We start from the raw sequence: 15,064 nt of genomic DNA on the forward strand, positions 1-15,064 counted from the left end.
AGGCAGTTCCCAGCAACTTCAACTTTCTTAAAGGTAAAGTAACTTTATGACACACAGTTCTCAGACACTTCTCACAAGATGACAGGGCATTACTGATACCCAAAATCTGTGCATGATCTTACCTCCTGTTCACTATAGATCCTGTACAGTGCAGAAGTACTTGGGGAAAAGCTATTTGCTTATCATTCTGACTCAAAGAATCTGTACCTGTGCCTGCAGATAGTCCCCAAAACTTGTGCCTACAACTGAGCAATTTTTCTTGTGCTGCTGGATAGCCTAGGCATAAATCTGGAGATACCATCACCATGTCATAAAACAAAGCAAATAAACCAAAAACCCTGCCAGATAACAAGTCCTGTTCAAAACAAAGTCAAAAGGCCCAATAAACCCAGTTGTACAGAAAATTCCAAAAAGCTAGTACTGGAAGGCAAATAGAAATTGTTATAAAATCCTTAGTCACTTCTCTGCATGACTACCTATTCACCTCTTGCTTTTATGATACATGTTTGACTCCTGCTGTAATAGCGTCCTGCCCATCCCACTACTCCTTCCTGTTTACAGTCTTACAGAGCTCACCATGTGTGCAGGGCAGCCAGGTGAGCTCACACCTTCCAAGCATTCACACAGAGGAACTGAAACCAGACCATCTGTAACACTTCCTCACAATAAAGAGCAAACATTGAATGCCTTCAAATATAGAGCAACCCTTATAAGAGAACTTAAGTCTCCCACCTAGCTCTTACCTCAAACTCAATAGCAAAATTTCATCCCTGCTGGAGAAGTATTCGTTTTCAAAGCTGCTCACACTTACTTAAATCTCAAGTAAGTTATTTTCCTTCAAATACCTGAAATCATCTCCAGTTTCTCCATTGCTAAGACTGCTTACCACTAGAAGCAAAGTGTTTGTGGCCCCCTGACAGCCAGATGTGTTATTAGAGAGGAGCACAACTGAACACAGAGAAATAGCCAGCAATTAGGAACAATTGCTGGTACTTCTCAGACAGCTCTTAAGACAGCCTTACATATGACTTTGTTCAAAGAAAAACATGTGTCCTTGTACTAAACTGTGTTTTCTTCTAATGACCAGCAAGGACTGACAGCTGAATTAAGGACATCAGAAGAAAGAAATTGACTAATTTTCTATTTTTAATCTTTTTTAAAGCATCAAATCAAGCCTAATTTCCAGGAGATATTTTCTATTTTCATTTAGTTTATGCATGAATAAGCTTATTTCATAAAGCAGGTGAGCAAGATACAATTAAGACTACAATTTTTTTTTAAGTTTAAAGATGAAAGCTGCTACTTACATGTATGTTCAAAGAAACTGTCACATAAAGAGTTTACATAATAAAGGTAATTGACAGATGACAGAGAAATACACTTATGAGCTTACTTGCTTTGGAAAAAGTTCTTTACACTTACTTCTCTTGGAGATATTACAACCTACACATGCAACATGATACTCTCCATTTAGGCTACTTCTGAGAGCTCCTAAAAGACATGGGTATATTAATGCAGATGATGTGCTGAACAAGATTAACAGGAACATTACAGATCTAGAATGAGGTGTTTCATTTTATTATAAGGTTTAAAGTTACATATACACTTGGTAGTTTCCTGGCTTCTATAAATTTAAGTAAAAAACTACCACCTCTCTTACTTATACTACTTAGCTTTATGCCAAGTGTCTTCAAAATTATGTTAGAAGCTTCTACAGATTTTTAGGTCTTTATTTCTGTGTAAGAACATTACATCCTTCATATCAAGAATACTTAAGAATCCAGAAGGCACCTTTAAATCTTCCATTGCAATCTAATTGGTATATTGGTGTGATAGACTGGCATTTAAGAAAAACAAAGTAGGAAACACCTAATGAAGTTAATGCTGCTGGAAGTTTTTTCTCCTGGCCAATATCTGGCCATTTCTGAGAATTGACAGTAGTTCTGACCATTGAAAAGTGAGATCAACCTGTGAACACCACCCTTTAAAACCTAAGTCCAGGAATTTCTCTCTCGGTTTGGTTTCCAGCTGTAAGAGTTAACAGAGCTCCGGTTCAGCCTCCTCCCCGCCAGGCCGGACAAGGCCGCGGTGGGAGAGCGGGGGCTGGCCGGAGTTCTGCGGTTCTCGGGGAGGATGGAGACTGTGAAGTGACAGGAGCCCCTTCCCAGAGGGGCTGAGCCCCTCGCAGGGCTCGCTGGGCCTTGTGCAGCAGGGCTGCCAAGCCAGGCTGGTCGCCGGCTCAGCTGCAGTTTTCTGCGGCTGCTGGGTTTCAACAGAGACTGCCGAGTAAGGGGAGGGAAGGCTCTTGACCTGCGGCATGCTGAGATAGTGGCCACACTCCCCCAGAGCAGCCACTGAAAATCTTCCATCGAAGACAGCCCCAGCCGGTGCCCCGCCAGAGATCACGGGACCATCCACAAGGCCTGGGCAGGATGTTCAACCCTTTCACTACCCAGATGAGACTTGCAGATTAATCCTTCTTCCAGAGAGAGAAGAGAGTGATCAACATGTAAAGAGACAACATAAACTATCAAAGCCAGTGAAGAAAGAAATTAAGCCTCAGATGGGAAGAGAATAAGGAGATGCCTTAAGCTGAAATATTATTTTGTTAAAACCATGGAGATGGACAATAATGCTCTGAAAAAACTCCTTTAATTCATAAAAGAGTATTTGGGGGGGGATGAAGTATTTCAAACTGTGGATCTAAGCAAGGTAATTCATTGATAGAGCTGAGCAAACAGTGAAGTAGTTTGTGATCCTATGAGATGCTGGAACAGAAAAGGAGAAGTGATAGTTGTTGAAGATTTGTGGCCCTTAAAAGAAAAAGACAAAACTTCTAATTCCAGAGATGCTCACAGAGACAGATGAAGAGAACCTCTGCCTTTGAATAACTCATCCTTAAAATGACATCCCTTGAATCGTGGCCCAAGAACACACCTGAGTGGTGTGAAATGGGAAGAAAGGACTGATGGCAGAGTTTTCTGGGCTGCTGGCATCAGAGAAATAGAAAGCCATGAGAAAACTGTTTTCTTGTGAAAAACTCTCCATAGATTGACAAAAGAGGACTTCTTTTTTCACTACAAAGACTGATGAAAAGCTACTATATAGTTGGGACTACTTTAACCACCAGGCTTTGTCTCTATGTTGTCAGTTGGACAAGGGAATGGTTGGGTGGTGGGGGAAAAAGGGTTTCTAGAGGTTTTATCCAGGTTTCTTATTCTTGTAGTTTTGTTAATAAACTTTCTTTATTCCTTTTAAGTTTCAAGCCTGTTTTGCCCTTCTCCTAATCCATATCTCACACCAAGAAATAAGTAAAATTTTCTAGTGATTTTTTAGCTAGTGCTTTAAAACCATGACAATTGGAAAATTGCTCATTACAGTAACTTCAGCTAACTTGTGTCAAGTCAGCAGCTACTTCCTCTCAAAGGTTTCTCTGCTCTGTACCACAGCAAATTTTGAAACAAGGAAAGTTAGATGGATGTTTGGAGAGCCAAAGCTACCATAAAGAAAACAAAGCAAAGGCTCACCTCGGTACTGCCAAGTCCTGCACATTTTTAGACATGTTTAACAGTCTTAAAGCTTCAGCTCTTGGAAGTCTCAGATCTCGGTCCTGGTGAAATGACCCAGGTGTGGGATATGGGGTTATTTTTGTTAAAGTTGTTAAAGCTTATGTTCACCAGGGAGCCCTGTGGGAAAGGTGACTGCAGGCTGGACGACAGAACGTTGGTTGGGAGCTGAGAGCAGTTATGAGGAGAAAACACGGGGACAGCATATGAGCAGGAAGCTGATTGGCTGATGTGACACATGGACAGCAGTGCTGCAGCTGAGCAGCCAATGGGTGCCCTTCTTCTGTTAAGTCTGGCAGAAACTAAAAGTATAAAAGGGGAATGTTTTCTACAACAAAGAGATTTCCTTCGCTTGCGCAAGGGGGTCCATGTGTCTTTGTTTCACCATTGCTACAACCAGGTAACAATCAGATTTGCATACAGAGATGGTATTTTATCCAGCACAAAATTGGAACAGAAGCAATACTGCAGCATAGCTGAAGAGAAGCAGTATTAATTGACAGACGTTCTGCAGGTGACAGAAAATGAAAAAAAAACCTGCCAAAAGTACATGAACAACACATCCCTAGAAAAAAAGTCGAAAAACCTCAGCAGAATACATTCTCATTACAGCAACCATACTTAAGGTTTAAAGAAGCTTCATCCATTTAATGTATGCAAGTTCCAAGACAAGATAGACAAGATAACTCAGTGTTTTAAGTGTCAGCAATCCCTTTCATGCTGTGGGGAAAAAAAATTAAATAAAAAAATCGGTTGCCTGAAAGTATCCAAGGCCAGCTTTTTATTTATTAATTTGGGCATATTTACCCTGAGTTATATTACCTTCAGTCAAGCTATAGAAGTCACGGTGGGAAGCCCATGTATAATCACACACTATAGACATCCAAGTCTCAACTGCAGGAGACAGGGACAAATTCTTTGCAGAAAAGTGTTCAAGCATATTTCCTCTATTGTCTCAGCAGCTGCCTAAGGAGAAAGTTTCCTATGTACCCAATGCTTAAACTGTAGGTTCAGAAATCCAGTTCTCTAATATTATTTTCAATAGTAGAGGAATCCCAGTTTAGATTCTCTCAAGACTCTGAAGTCATGACCATTCTCAACTATTTTTCAAATCTAAAGCTTTATTCAGCTTTGACAAGCGGCTTCAAAGCTAGCTACTCCACTGGAGTTCCTCTCCCAGGCTTGGCCATCATTTATGGCTGAGGCTTATTCCCTCTAACACCTCCAAATGCCATAGTCGAAAAATGGATTTCCACTTGGATTCTTACCTTTTCAACTTTGGTTTTAAGCCTACATTAAGTCTGCTAGAGACTTGAACTAATTTCACAAAATCCACAGTCATTGTTTGCTGCTCAAAGAGTATCTTCTCTATTTTTGAAATATTAATCAACATCAAAATAACTGGATATAGGAATCTAACACTTAAAATAGGATTGGGCCCAAAATTCCAAGAGAAACCACATTTTATTTTTGAGCTGTCTGTTAGTATAAAGCAAACCACACTGCATGTAACCACCTATTTATATGGGTTGCATTTTTATAAAGTGTCCACTCTTCCATAGGTCACAATGGGTGGAATATTAATCCGCCCAGATAGTTCCAGAGAGAAAAGTGAAGTTCATAACCCAAAGGTTCAGAAAGGTCCTACTTAACCATTACATGTTCTTGAACCCAAGGGTGTCATCAGAAACCAGCCTCAATGTCCTGCCTCTCCCAAAAAAAATGCTACAAAAATACCACAATCTGAGTAAAGCAGTAAGTGAAACCATATATCACCAACTCATGAAGTAAAAGTAAGCGTGTCTTATGTCTGCCCCAGACAGCTGGTGGCTTTGCTTCTAATCATCCAAAGTTGGACACTTTAATTTTTTGCCTTAAGGTCCTTGATTCTCTAACAATTCTGTTAATCTTATAACCCAGAAATGTACTTCTGAAGCCTCTTATAGCATTCTAAAAACCAAATCTTTCCATTGTACAGAAGAAAAGGTTTCTATGAACTTTGTATTTGGCAGATGCTCTTGAGGCAGCATCTGGACTTGTCATTCCCTAGTATACATGTTTCCTCAGTTATACCTGGTACGTAGAGAGCTCTGAAGATTCTGCTAGACACCAAGTTAAGACTGACAAGCAGAATCTCTACTAGCCTTATTCACACAGTTCTATTAATAACTTAACCTTATTGTCAAAAATTCCATGCTAAAAGATATCTTAATTTCCTCCCTTTTTGAAACCAAATCATTTATAGGTTTTTCTTCAGAGACTTGTGTATTAATTAGTTTGAGGGTTAGGTTTTGCTCTCAAAAACAAATAAAGCACACTACTCTGATTAACCACAAAAGATTTTTTGAGAGAAGAATTCTGTTAACACAAGTATGTTTCACTGGTTACATGTAAATGGGCTAAGAAACCAGAAGATACAAAAGAAATGTGTGCCTTTGCAAAAATATTATTTTCCAGATATGAATGTAAGATAATTTGCCCAATTGACATTATCTTCTTTATACAAATATAAATTTCATTTTGTCTCAACTACTCAAGGGTAACCTTTAGATAAGAAAAACTATCCCTCAAAGTTCTATAAGTAGAAAAGTAAAACCAACACTGCTTACATTACAAGTACAGCAAATTAATGACTGCCAAAGCAGTCATGTAAAACATATATTTTATGTTTCTGTGAATATATTGTCTTCCAAGTGAACCATAAGCTGTTCACTGCTGAAAATTTTGAATAGGTCAGCTTCTAAAACATTCTAATACTAAATACACTGCAACTGAGTAATCCTAGACATGCCTTTAGACAAAGAAAATTATTCATTCCAGAATAAAATCCCAGTCTGGGGGAAGAAATAAAAATATTAGCAGACAAAAGTGAATAATGACAGCAGAAAGCCAAATAATAATTCTTTGGGATTTTTATATTGGTTTAAGGTAACGTTACCATACTGTAAAAATTAATCAGGACATCAAGCTAGTGACCATTTTCCCACTCTATATAGTTTTGATGTATGAGTTACAAAACAGGGTGGGGGAAGGAAATAAAACCAGACAGTGGCAGGAAGACACAAGCACAAACTGTTTTCTACTTTCCCACTTGAGCACTGGAAGTTCCAGTAGCTTTAAGACAAAAAAAGAACATCATTATATCAGTCTTCTCACATCAGGAAAAAGTCTGCTTGCTAAACCCCTGCACTTAAAGCCAGGTTGCAAGCTTTTGAAATAAATTGCACCTAGTATCCAACATCAAACATAAGTTCCATCTGTCTTTGGGATGAATGAGCAATGTTCCAAAGATGATAAACACAAGACAAACATTCATCTAGTTAAACACGCCTCCATGTTGAAGCTTGCAGACTGCTAGGAAACACAAGATAAGCAGAAGTAACGCTGTATTATATTGTCAGTGATAAACTGAGCAGCAAAGCAACAGATATGGCTGACCAGAAGCTTAGTGCATATAGCCTCTGTGGGGTGTTTTATTTCCCTCATATCCAAAACCATCTTGTCAGATTGGTTGTTCTGGGCCACCAAGGCCAGCCATGTTTGAAGTCGTACTGGTCAGCAAAAAACCTGCAATTACCTTTTCTGCCTAGACTCTACACATCTCACCTCATTTGTCCTGTACTAAATTTTTATGATCTAGTCTGACAAGTCTTGACAACAGAGGGATTATACTGTTGGCAGATGTAATATTTTCTTGTGTAAAAACCTAGTACTTTCGCAGGTTTCAAAATTTTGGCATTTCATAAAGCAGAATAAAAAGGACCAAAAAGCTCAGAGAAAGCTCCTTTACACATGGAACAATGGAACAGAGGACTTTGCCAGACATGTTTTTATACACATTTTGAAGATAATTTCTACCAAACATTAAAATTATTGAGCCAAAGCAACTTTTTTTAAAAAAATAAAAATCACAGTTTGGCTTAGTATCTTCCTCAGCCTTACATAAGCATATCCAGAGCTGCCTCTATGTACAAATGCAGGAAAGACAAGCTGTTCTGTCCAGGCTGCAGAAATGCTCAATAGTCTGCAATGTGCTCACTCAAAGCAGACACTGGTTTGTGGAACATTTCAAGAGTGGAGATTCTTTTTTTTAATTAGAAACATCCTTTTGTGCCAGATCATGCACTTATTGGTATTTCTTTATCTATAACGCATAGGACACAGATGTGGGTTTCAGCACATTTTGTAACAGAGTACATGCCAAGACCATTAAGAAAGAATGTCAGACTCCACAGGATACCTCTAGACATGCTCCATCTGTTTTGAGCAAGCTTCAGTCCAGCTGCCTGCCACAGGCTGGGCACACTGACCACGCATGCCTCTGCACCTACACAATCCTGTAAACATGGGAGAGAAAACAGCAGCTAGGCTGCAGAGCAAATGTTGATTTAAGGCAAGGTGTGCCAGACAAGCAGTAAGGATACTTTTTTCTTACAAGTTGTCAGAGACAGTAATTTTGCATTGTACTAACTCAAGAGGTGTTACAAGTAACATACAAGTGAGCAGAAACTTCTCATTGTATATATTAGGATTGCCTCACTGAGAAGCTGAACTATTGGAGAGAAGTGTTCTAAGCAATTTCATTGCTTAGTTATGTAAATGATTTTAAACTTTCACACAGTCAGGACAATACACTTAATCCCTAGATTTATATATGCTTACAGATTTCAACCCATGAAACTGAAAACCCTTAAAAAAATCTTATACCTTGTTTGATTCGAACAGCTGCACTGTTATTGCTGGAACTAGATTCACAAGAAAGAATAAGCAGCAATGTGAAAGCAAAGAATGGAGTTTCAGAGCATTTAAGCTTTAAGCATACCCTAAAGCCTCAAAGAATGCTGCTTTTGTCCTGCAACCTTTTATTCTCAACACAATACTTACCTAGCAACTAGCAACAGCAGCATGAACTAATGTGGTTCATTGCAATTAACAAAATATTCTGTCAATGCTAATTTTCTTTCTAGTTGACAAAACAACCAGACTTACACAGTGGTCACAGAGTAATGTTTGAATCCTGTGGAAAATGAATGAGGAGAGAGTGAAGGGCAGGATGGCCCCTCCTAGCAAAGGACAGTGAGATCTATTTAAGCACAGCATGAAATGCCAAGTTTAACTGATACACAGTCATTGATTCAGTCCAATTCTGTGGTGAGACAGACATTGCAGCACATCTCACTCACTCACTCAATGACAGCAACTCCTTTTCCCCCACAGGTACAGCAACAACTTACAGGCCTTTAAACTGAAGAATACCATCAGAAATTCAGCATCCAACAGCAGTTCACACCCTTCATACTTCAGCTGCAACCACAGTACCAGAAACAGGCTACAGTCAAAGAAACTCTCCCACAAATGGCTCTTCTGACTTGAAGATTAGGCTATTAAGCTATAGCTATTTCTTCCACACACATGATGTTACTGTTTCTTGATTTCACCCAAGGAGCTGTGATCGCTTCAAGACATGTTTGACAGCATGTTGATTAGCAAACAAGAGGGTAAATATTTTTGTAGTTTATGCTTTTAATTAAAAAAATTGTATTCCAAGAACAAGACACCATCAGGGTTTACAGTCAAAGCATACACAGTTACATAAAACATCACCTACAGCCAGGTATTCCTGATAACAGTCCAATCAACAGAGAAACTTCAGCTCCAACTTATGGCTTCAGCTACCCATCCTCAGCTATATAGTAATTCTAGTGGCAGCTGGACATCTGTAAATGTTGAGCAACAACAGAAGCATTAAAAGATACTGCCTTGGAAACTACCATTAAAGAAGCAGCTCCAATCTGTAAAGCACCAAAGGCTGAAAGAGACTAATACTACTTCCTAGCTTCAGATCACCTTATGCGTCTCCCAGTCTTTGTCCAGCTTAATGTATTTAATTATAATCTAATATCAGAATCAAGGAATATTTGCAAGGCTCTAAAACTGCAGTGGAGAAGACATGAATACAAACAGAAAGCTAACTACTAGTACCCAAGACAAATACATCCTTCTGTGGGGCACTGCAACTCCCTTCCAACATTCACGGATGCTGAGCTACTAAACTGGAAACAAACCATGTACTTAAACATGAAGGGAAAGAGTGTGTTGCAAAGCAATACAGATGGGGGAACTTTCATTTTTAAGTGAGGAGGGGAAAAAAAGTTAACAGATTACAGCAGACAGCCTGCTTTAACAGATTGCAAGAACAAAATGGCCATCTAGTTTGTATTTAGGATGCTTTCACATGTTTGCTTGCCACAAAGAGGATGGTCTGATCTCATCCATACCAGGCTGTGACTGACAAGTATTCAGTGTGTTTACTATTAAATACTGTCTCAGCAACTGATGTGTACACAATTGCTCAGATCTTACAAATTAGAAGAATGAGCAATCCAAGCGGTCTAAAGTCAGTCACAAGTTCTATTTAAGTTAACAAGATGGGCAGTCACAAATTTTAAAAAATATTTCTACTATTAAAGACTAAGAACAAGATGTCCCACTTTGAGAAGTTTTCTGAGACTCGGCATGAAATAATCTATCTTCTTGTTGATTTTGTTAAGTGAAAAATAGAAGAAACACTGCAATAAACATTCCAAAAGGTGTTGCAACAGCCAGTATGTTTTAGAAATAATAATTAGCTATACTTACTACAACAACACATAATTGATTCAGAATTTGAAAGTGGAAAGATGTTTTAATTATGCAATTCAAGTCTTCTGCTTCCTGACAAAGATATACAATTAGTACAAGGTATTTCACAAGTTTAAATATTTAAAGAATAATAGCATTGATAGAGCAAAGGGAAAAGATTTCATTAAAACAAAGTTCTGTTGAAGATTATTATGTGGAACAGCAAATTTGAACCACTCCCTGTTTACTGTGCATGACTCCTCAAGACAATTCACATTCAATTAAGAATTCAAATTCTATTAGATCCATTCCCTCGTTCCTTAAATAGTTAACAAAATTATTTTAGTGGGGTTTAGTGGGGTTAATGAATTGCAAATTGCAAAGTCTCAAGTTGAATCAGAAGGCAATTTGCTCGGGACACAGTTGTCAGGACAAGTCCACCACGTCAGAAGTCAGCAGAGGGCACTGTGACACACCTACAAATTACTATTTTGCTGCTCTTCTGTCCCTGAAACATATATCAGTCAGGAGTGGAGAACTCTGCCACAGACAGAAAAACTGCTGCTCCTTTCCATCACCAGTCAAGATGATAGGTATTCTTGATGGCTGCACACACAGAACAGGGCCGGACTTGCTAAGGACATTGCATCAGGAAGTCACCACACAAGAATAAAAATGCTACATCTGGTTCTTAGGGCTTCTAAGGGAAAGATAGTATACACCTTCCAACCTCCAAACGTACAATTCAGAGACCCAAAGTCACTAAAATAAAGTCACTAAAATCTGAAAAGAGACCAGGAAGGAAAACAGATCAAAAAAGGAAGATAACAGACACTGAGAAAACAGAACAAGAAGGACATTCTCAAAACCATTGAAATTAAGACCTCTCATGTTTCCATGACCACATTTGTTTCCATGCTACTTGCCACCTTCTGTTTCCACATGAATTTTGCTTTATTACCAGAGTTAAACAATAATGTTAAAGCTGTCCAAGTTCTCATTGAACACTTACACCTTCCTGAGAAAGTGAATACTGGCAAACTACTTAAATCCCACATCTAGGAAACAAGGACACAAGAAGGTGGAAAAGATTTATAAATAATATTTAGGAATCCCTTTTTAGCAAAAATAATTAGGGCACACAAATGGGTGACCAGTGGCAATAAGGAAACCAAACTACACAGAACTGCACAGTACATTATCCTTTATTGCCTTCTGCAATAAATCTGTGAAGAACAGTAGCTGTTCTCTTCATTCCCTGTGCAATTGGGTTAGGCTCATAGAGGACTTTAACTTATGCAAATACAACCCTTAGGAATTCAGGGGGGAAAACCACAACTAACTACACACGAATTTAGTCATCAGAAATTCAGGTGCTCAGCACTGCTGCCAATTCCCTTGAAACCAACACAGTATAAGTAGTTAAAATAAGAATTCTCTGGTGCTCTTACGTAACAAAGCAGAAACAGGTTGAGCATCTCCAACTGACGTACAGAAAGCAAGAGTATGCCTCTTGCCTATAGCACTGTGTACAGCTCATCGGAAGACCACGCTAACGAAGTGCACCAATAGCAATTCCTCCCAGACTTCCAGCCCTCTGTCGTCCTTTGCCAACTCTGGAACGTGATGTTCTACTTTGCAAGTTGCAATTATGTGACAAGTCTCAGGGAGGGCTGAAAGAGAGACAAGGACGGCTACTTATCTAAGTGGTTGGGCTGCAGCAGGAAAATATACGTGCCAGTATGAGAAAGCTTCCCGACAAAGTTTTCAAATGAAATTACACCAGACAGCTTAAGGGGGATATCTGTCACCAACAAAACAGGAAAATCCTATTATGCCCTGCTCTGGGTCACACACTCCTGCTACATACCTTATGCTAATTCGGATGTCTGTTGGACTGCTTTCTGAGCAGATTCACTTAATTTGCCTGGCAAAAACTCACACATAGCAAATCGCAGCTCAAATGACCCAATAATCACTGGAGACCCCAGAGTCACAGTGCTATCCAGCAAGGAGCATAAGGAAGACTCTGCTGCCCAAATATTATTCAACCTTTATGAGGAATTCATATTAAATCAATGTTTATTCAAATGAGCACAATAACTCATCAGCTTCAGGAAGGAACAGTACAATGCCTATGAAAAAGAAACAGGTCGCACTGCAGTTTACTCTTTCTCAAACAGAACTTATACAACACATAACACGATGCTTCTCGCCTAAGAAAGTTTGCCTCTTTGGCTTTCATAAGCTCAATTTTATGAAGTCCATAACAACACAACACTACCAATCTACCTCTTCAGCTGATAACCTATACTCATCACAGACCGCCATCTCACACTCGCAAGCGTTCTTCTAGTCCTCTCAACTCTGCTACAAGTTAAAAAGGAAAAGCTACCAGATTTTATATAGGTTACTTTGCGTTTACAAGCAACGGTTGCAATTTGTGCGTGACAGGCACAAAGCGCGAGTTGGCCGGCTCCGCAGTCCCGGGAAACATACACTTAGAGCAAGAGACACACGGAGTAACCATAAGCCCGGTGCAGGTCTTGCGGAAGATTTTGGGAGCACAAGGACTCTTTGAGGTACACAGACCCCTAAAGGCAGCGCAGAGCACCCGGCTCAGGAGGCTGGGGGAAGGAGAAAAGCCGCCCCCCGCCCGCCGCTCATCGAGACCACTCCTGCCCCGGGAAATTAGCCGCCTCCCGCAGCCCCAGCCTGGCACTCACACGACTGCTCGGGAGATCATCCAGGACACCATCACGACAGTAGCAACAGCCCGTCCCCTCAACCGGCAGAGCCGCAATGGCCGCAGCCCTGCCCCACCCCTACCCCATTGGCTCGGGAACTGCGCGCCTGCGCCGTGGGGCCGCGCCCAGGGGGGCGGTAGTGGGGCGGGGCCTGTGTGGAGACATAGACGGGACGTGAGAGAGATCGGGACGCGTAGGCCCGGGGAAGGGGCCTACTCCTGCCTTTTCACCCAGGACCTGTCTAAGCAGCAGTGGCGTCAATCCTAGACCCCACACTGAGATAGCCTTTGTAGAGGAAGAGAAAGGAACTGATAGAAGTCGTTAAGACTGTAGTGCGGCACCTTTCTCCTCTTCTTACCTCCTCTATTTGAAACACAGCTACCAGCTCTATCAGTAAAAGGGGTAGGATGCTCACCCCTTGCCTTGGTCTTTGCCCTGAGCTCCCCATGTGCTCGCAATTCTGTAGGATGTTTGGTAAGCCAAAACATCCGTGTCATACGGTGAAGTCACCTCAGGTTGGCCTGCTGCCCTGGAGCATGCTGAACCGTTCGTGTGCTGGAGGGGTTAGATATGGGTGCTATGCATCACCCAGGGACACCAGCTGGAGCCCTGCCTTGGAAGCAGTGTGGGGTCAGCCCACTCCCTGGGCTTCTGCACCCCTCTGAAGCACTGCGAGAAGGTGCTTCTCCTCTATACTTGCTGACAAGCACTCAGACCCGAAGACTGTTTAAGGTCACATCCTTAGGTGAGCCACACGGACTGCTACATGTAGCTAATCCAAAAGTGCAGATGACCAGGAAGATACACATATAAGTGTTAGTGCCTGTCTGCCTTATTACTTTTATTTCTTCCCCTACACATCTTTTACCAGGTGCTGCCCAAGGCCCTACAGCAACGCAAGACAGCCCACAGTGTAACCCAGTCTGGGTACTCTTGCCAAGGTCATGGTCTGGCAGGTTGAGATATGCAGGAATTAGGATGCTGATTGCTCCCTAATACCTTAGTTAATCCATCTCTGCATATTAGTTTTACACTTCCTGCAGAACCGTTTACACACATAAAAGGAAGTATTTTGCTGAAACTGACTGCTTTATCTTTTCTCAAAAGTCTGCTTTGTATGAAGTTCTGCCCAAGCCATCTCTGAAAACATTCCATTTTGCTCTTCGGATTTCAAGATGTGTAACAGAGCAATATCCAAAGTGATAGATGTTGATGCTACTGAACATGCCACTCAGCAGCTAAGGTAGGGAAAGAGCAGATTACAATTACAGCACCATTCCTGCTGCCTCTCACAGTAAATGATATGTCAAAGTCAGTGTCATAATCTCTAGGAGAAATTGATTCTTTAACACATCTTCAGGTGGGGATTATAATTTCCCTGCCTGCCATACAGAAAGAAAAAAGAGCTGAATCTGTGTAAACTACTGTCTTATTCAGATGAGAGGTGCCAAGTAAGTGCAGGATGGTTTCTGTTCCACAGGCAAGCACCAGAATTCCTCACCTCCTCCCACCACTGAAACTCAGCCATGGAAATCTTCACTCCCTTGGAGTCTTCAAACACACCACACACAGTCAAAAGGCCAAAAGGAGGGAAAGAGAGAGAGTAAATAAACAATTGTGGAACATTTCAACAATGAGAGTGTTTGAAAACTGTTGTTATAGTTGTATACTGTGGAATTTGAAACCTGAAATGAGAAAGTAGACAATGAAAAAATAAATTATTTTTAAACATCCAGAAATTCTTGCAAACAATGATACTGCCCATCTTGGGTGTCTCCTCACACTGACCTTTGTAGGAAGTTACTGATGCAAGAAGAGGTAGAGAGGAATTTGTGAACAATTTAAAGTACACCACTCATCAATCTTATTTCTGAAACAGGCCTAACCTGAAAGCATTCTTCCTTTCATTCAATGAAGGAAAAATCCAAACCACTGCTTCTGTGCTCTTTGAATAACAAACCTCTCCAGTGGTAGACTGTGCAGAGAAAATTCACACAGGAAAGCATTTGTAAGATAAATTACCTGGCAGAGATTACATTTGGGGCTCCAGTTCTGTAAACTGCTGCTGCCTGCCTGATGCTCCACTGAAGTTTGTAGCATTCCAGTCAATTTAGAGCAAACTGAAAGATG

The 15,064-nt window shown here is 40.6% G+C and overlaps 1 protein-coding gene across 1 annotated transcript in view; it reads right to left on the reverse strand.

Annotated features, from left to right (window-relative positions):
* Positions 1-13,031, reverse strand: part of REEP3 (receptor accessory protein 3) — a 46,123-nt gene extending 33,092 nt beyond the window's left edge. The window contains exon 1 of the mRNA XM_015633493.3: positions 12,914-13,031. Coding sequence (XP_015488979.1) covers positions 12,914-12,945 — 32 coding nt within the window. The 5' untranslated portion in view covers positions 12,946-13,031. The remainder of the gene's footprint in view (positions 1-12,913) is intronic.
* Between the last annotated feature and the right edge of the window lie 2,033 nt (positions 13,032-15,064).

Source organism: Parus major, chromosome 6, assembly GCF_001522545.3.
Source record: "Parus major isolate Abel chromosome 6, Parus_major1.1, whole genome shotgun sequence".
Classification (NCBI taxonomy): domain Eukaryota; kingdom Metazoa; phylum Chordata; class Aves; order Passeriformes; family Paridae; genus Parus; species Parus major.